The 4,793-nt window shown below is 37.7% G+C and overlaps 1 protein-coding gene across 1 annotated transcript; it reads right to left on the bottom strand.

The window, feature by feature from the left end:
• LOC109359889 (R3H domain-containing protein 2-like) lies at positions 6 to 4,160 on the bottom strand (the record flags this gene model as incomplete). Its single annotated transcript, XM_019604581.1, has 3 exons — positions 3,681 to 4,160; positions 1,838 to 2,642; positions 6 to 252 (listed from the first exon to the last, which is right to left on the bottom strand). Coding segments are annotated over exons 1-3 (1,320 nt in total), but the record flags the coding sequence as incomplete, so codon positions are not given.

Raw genomic sequence — 4,793 nt, 5'->3', positions numbered from 1 at the left:
CTAGGATTAAATGGTGACATCATGGTCTCTGGATGTCCATATCCACTTCCAGGAGGTATTGGTTGTGGAACCCAAGATCCAGGTATATGCTGTGGAAGAGGTTGTGGCTGGTGTTCAGTAGAAAGCTCAGGTCCGTGAGCGGATCCAAGCTGTGGAAACTCGGTGTTGTAATTCACTACTGCTGTATACATTGGCTGCATGGTGTATGATCCACCATTGAACCCAAACCCAGGATCAAATCTTTGCATATACCTGCCATGCAAGTTATAATAGAAAATGATCATGTTAACTGATACTCCAAGTCTCCTACAGAAGTATGGCAGTAAAATGGCAATCAATTCATTCTCATATAGAGACCCCACATCGGATCTGTTACGAATGTGCCTAACGCGTCTATGGCTTTATGTCTCTTGACATGCATTATGTTAATCATCATAATAATAATCATCACCCTAATAAGCATCAATGTTATCACATTTAAATATTAAAATAATAAAACGATTATTTGCTAATCATCATCCAAAGTTTAGAATACCACTTGCAAAACAACACAAAATCTGAAACATTCTGTTCAGTAAGTCCTATTATAATCTATTATTACTGATTATTCATTATTAACACAATCAACATGTATATAAAATAGAATCTCTAATCAGTGTTTTCATAATGGAAAAGGGGTTGATTTGACCAGCTCAAAAACTGCGCCACTTTCATGCATTGAGGAGATGCAGCCACATCATCATTGAGGTGTTATGGATATTTAAAGCACTGCAATTATGTATCGAATAAAATTTCAGTCATGATAATACATTACAATCATAAAGCAATCCAAATAGGATACTTCAAATGGTTGATCATGAAAACAATAGTTTTCTTAATAGAAACTGAGGATTCCTCTTAGGTAGCCATTTAAAGAATTAAAATAGGGATATAAGAGACAAAGAAAGAAGACATAAGGGAAGGGAAATGGGGAATGAGGCTGTGAAGAAGAAAAGGAGATAAGAGACAGAGTACAAAAAGTGCTGGACTCTGGTGGGTCACAAGTTTCTAGTTTATCAAGCAGCAGTTTCGGGGTATGGGTAACGAACTTCAGGCGCCTTTGATGGAGCTTAAGCAGTCAGCCATTTGGTGCTGGATTTCTCGTTTGATGGCAGGTAATATTTTAGATTTTTTCTCTTCCTAATGGACTCAGAGAGAGCGAGCCCTTCAAATTCGATACCCGCTGGCTAATGGGTGTTTAAAGTGAGGATAAGAATGATATTTCGGGTAGTTTCATGATGCAGATGCATTACCCGCATCAGGATACAGTACCATGTGAAGGAAACTGCCCTGCTTAGGTAATCTAAGGCGCTAGAGCTGGTTCCTACCCCGCCTCTACACCAAGGCAGTCGCTTTTGACAAAAATGTCTTCAATGTGACAGATGTGCTTGCGATCATAAAATGTAATGGAGATGTTTATAGTTAACACATGTCAATAAAATTGGGAATGAGAAGTGATAACATTGGAATTTGGTAGTGTTATCATTTCAAAGCAAACAAACATGTTCAACAACAAAATCTTGATTGAATAATCGTGGGTGGTTAGATCATAGCACTGAAAATAGATAGAAACCAGGTATAGTCGTATAGACATTTGCACCCAACATTTAACAATTTCATGGACGTAATCAGAATAAGAAACATAAAACATTTATAGCTGCTTTAATAGTGACACGTGAAGACATCATCATTCATGTTTGGCAACTCATCCTTTATTTGAAAAAGGAAACGAGTCAAAAAGGACACATATTTTAGAATACATGAGTGAAACTAAATAAAATAATAAAGATACACATACCTGTCATAGCTCCGGTCATAATCAGGATCCTTGCGGTCAACATCACGGTCCCGAAATATAGCCACCCGATTACTTTGCCTGTACCTACTCCCCACTGGCTCCTTTTCCGTCCTATTTCTAGCCCTAGTGGCATTAGGTGAAAACTCAACCAGCCCCCTACTGGTATTAGTCGAATACGCAATCGCCCCCCTACTGGTACTAGTTGAAGACTCAACTGCCCCCCGGCTAATATTAATTGAAGATTCAACCAGCCCCCTACAGGAACTGACATCAGATACTGAAACAGGTTTATCTTCCAGCCGGGGAACCCCCAAGGAACCACGCAAGGAGCTATCCTGCTGCCTTGACCCACTTTCTGGCTTCTCACCAATGGTACCACCATTGTTGCTCAAACTAAAGATCCTAGCACGAGCCCTGTTATATTCCTCTTTTCTCTCTTCCACACTTTTTGAGTTACTACTATTCCCTGAGTTCGAATTTGCATTGCTCAGAATGTGTGTCTGCTTCTGCGGCCTCTGTTTAATTGCAACTTTCATAACAGCATTGTTTTCTGATGATAATTTTACTGGGATGTCTGCAAGGCGGATAACAGGAAGCTTGCATTCAGCAGTTTTGCGGACAATAATTCTCGACCCAGAACCATCTGGTAAGCTATTATCCAGTAAAACCATTGACTGCAATGAGTAATGCTGAGCCACCCGGTGTGCAGCCAGTCTCAAATAGGAAGTTGGCAGTTGCTCAAATTCAAGCTGCTGTTGATTAGGATTACGAATAAATTTCTCAACATCTTGTTCTATCCGCAATACTGGGTAATAACAAAATATGTCATTCTATGAATGGAAATCTTCATTACATCTAAAACAAATAAAATACATATAATGCAATTGCATAACAAAGCCATTAAAACAGTAGTAGCAAATAAATGTGTCAGAAGAAATATAGAACATTGAAGCGACAAAACTCGAATAAACTATGTTTTTCACACTTTATGTTTGGGCAGGACAGGTGAGAGAAAGTCTGATAGATACCACCTATGAAGCAGGTATACATTAGGAAGAAATAACAGGAGCAGCATGGGATCAGCTTCTCAAGTAAGAATCACTAACAAGGAGAGTAACTAACATCCAACATGTCATGGATCTTATGATGAAGAGAACGAAAACAGTGGAGGCAGCATCGGATATATGGAAGGAGAGGGAAAGGGGAAGGCCCTAAACCAGTGAGGGAAGGATTTGTGTGGGGGCACACATGACCTCTTCAAAGTCCGGATTACCTATTGAATTTTTTCTTGTCCAGTTTGCTACACTTATCTGGACTTTGTACCTCTGATGCTGATATCTCTCTGTCATCAGTAACAGTAATCAATAATTGGTATTTTTCCATGATCTGGTCCATTTTTAACTCAGTCAATCCTGTGTATAAAAGGTTGATCTTCCCATAAAATAGAAATCAGCACATTCCCTTAAAATTCTAAATCAGGAAGTAGCACAAAAAACTCATGCCAGATTGCGAGTAATGAACCTATGTATGCTTGATGCTATAAAAGTCGGTCCTAAGCCCGAAAAAAAGGCGAATGGTCGACAGCAAAAGTAAAACTTTGTCGAATGACTATGATAAGACACATTAGTAATGAAAAAAAAACACAATTATTTGAAAATGTCACAGTCAAGGCGTAGCTTGTGTAGTATTTCATACTATACTTACACTAAACACTTTAAACTTTCGGTACATAAATATTACACTCACTTCAGTATAGGCGTATAGCAAACAAAGCCTTATTATATAGCAAAACCTAATTTCTACGAATAAATGTCTTCTTATGATTAATGCACACATAACCTACCCGAAACGCGTTCGCGAGGGTTTTGAATCGCTTCGCGTAAAAACTGATCGACCTGATTGATGACGTCATCATATAGCTTATCTCCAGTGGAAGAAGCTGAACCCGGTGGCGCGGAAGAAGAAGAAAGTGCAGAATCATCGGAAACATTGAAATCTTTGTTGTTCGATGATGATGATGATAGCATGAGATTGAAGCGGTTCATGGATTCATCCAAATCAGCGACCTCCCATGACTCTGGAGCTCCTAGATCCTCTGCAGAGCTCTCCATGGAAGAAGAAACTGGAAGCAAAGGAATGAAACTTTGTGTGGGGTTACGGAATCGAATTTGATCCTGAATCGGTGGAAATTGGCTTGGGGAATTTCATGGGAAGGTTGGGTTCGATTTTAGGGTTAGGGTTGGGAATTGGGAATGAGGGAGTGAAGTGGTTGAGAAAGTGGGAATACGAAGCGCGATAGGATTTGATGACAAGGATGGATATTATTTTATTATTCCATAAAGCATCTTCTACGTCTATCTCCGGTAATAATATTATTTATTTTTATAGTAAATTATACCTACATTCACAAATTTTAGTGAAATTAAAAAATCACATCTTTATTATTAACTTATACAAATCTTTATTATTAACTTATACAAATCATCCTTAATTATATATAAAATTACATATACTACTTTTGTAAGATAAGTAAATATGATATTTTAAATAAAATATAATTTATTGTGAAGACAAGTTAAAATTGTATAAAAACTCATGTTTATTCATTATATGTTGTTCACTATAAATTACATAAATAATTCTAATGAGGTGTATAAATTACTCTTAATATTGTAAGTTATCGAATAATGAATAGACATTGACATTTATATTATTTGGAATTGTCTTCACAATTTACAATATTTTGTTTCACTTAATTATATTTGTCATCATTTTTTGTTTAAAAAATTACATTTATTCATCATATAAGGGTAGTCAGCATAATATATGTATATAATTATTAGGGGTAGCAATATGGGCCAGCCCGGCCTGACCCACCTTTGGCCCGTCAGAATATGGGCTGGCCCGGCCCGGCCCGACCCGACCCTTATTGTTAAAAGGGCTCAAAATGCCAGCC

The sequence above is a fragment of the Lupinus angustifolius genome, chromosome LG11 (genome assembly GCF_001865875.1).
Source record: "Lupinus angustifolius cultivar Tanjil chromosome LG11, LupAngTanjil_v1.0, whole genome shotgun sequence".
In the NCBI taxonomy this organism is placed as follows: domain Eukaryota; kingdom Viridiplantae; phylum Streptophyta; class Magnoliopsida; order Fabales; family Fabaceae; genus Lupinus; species Lupinus angustifolius.
Note: the sequence above shows the minus strand (reverse complement) of the source record. Positions and strands in the feature narration are given on the sequence as shown.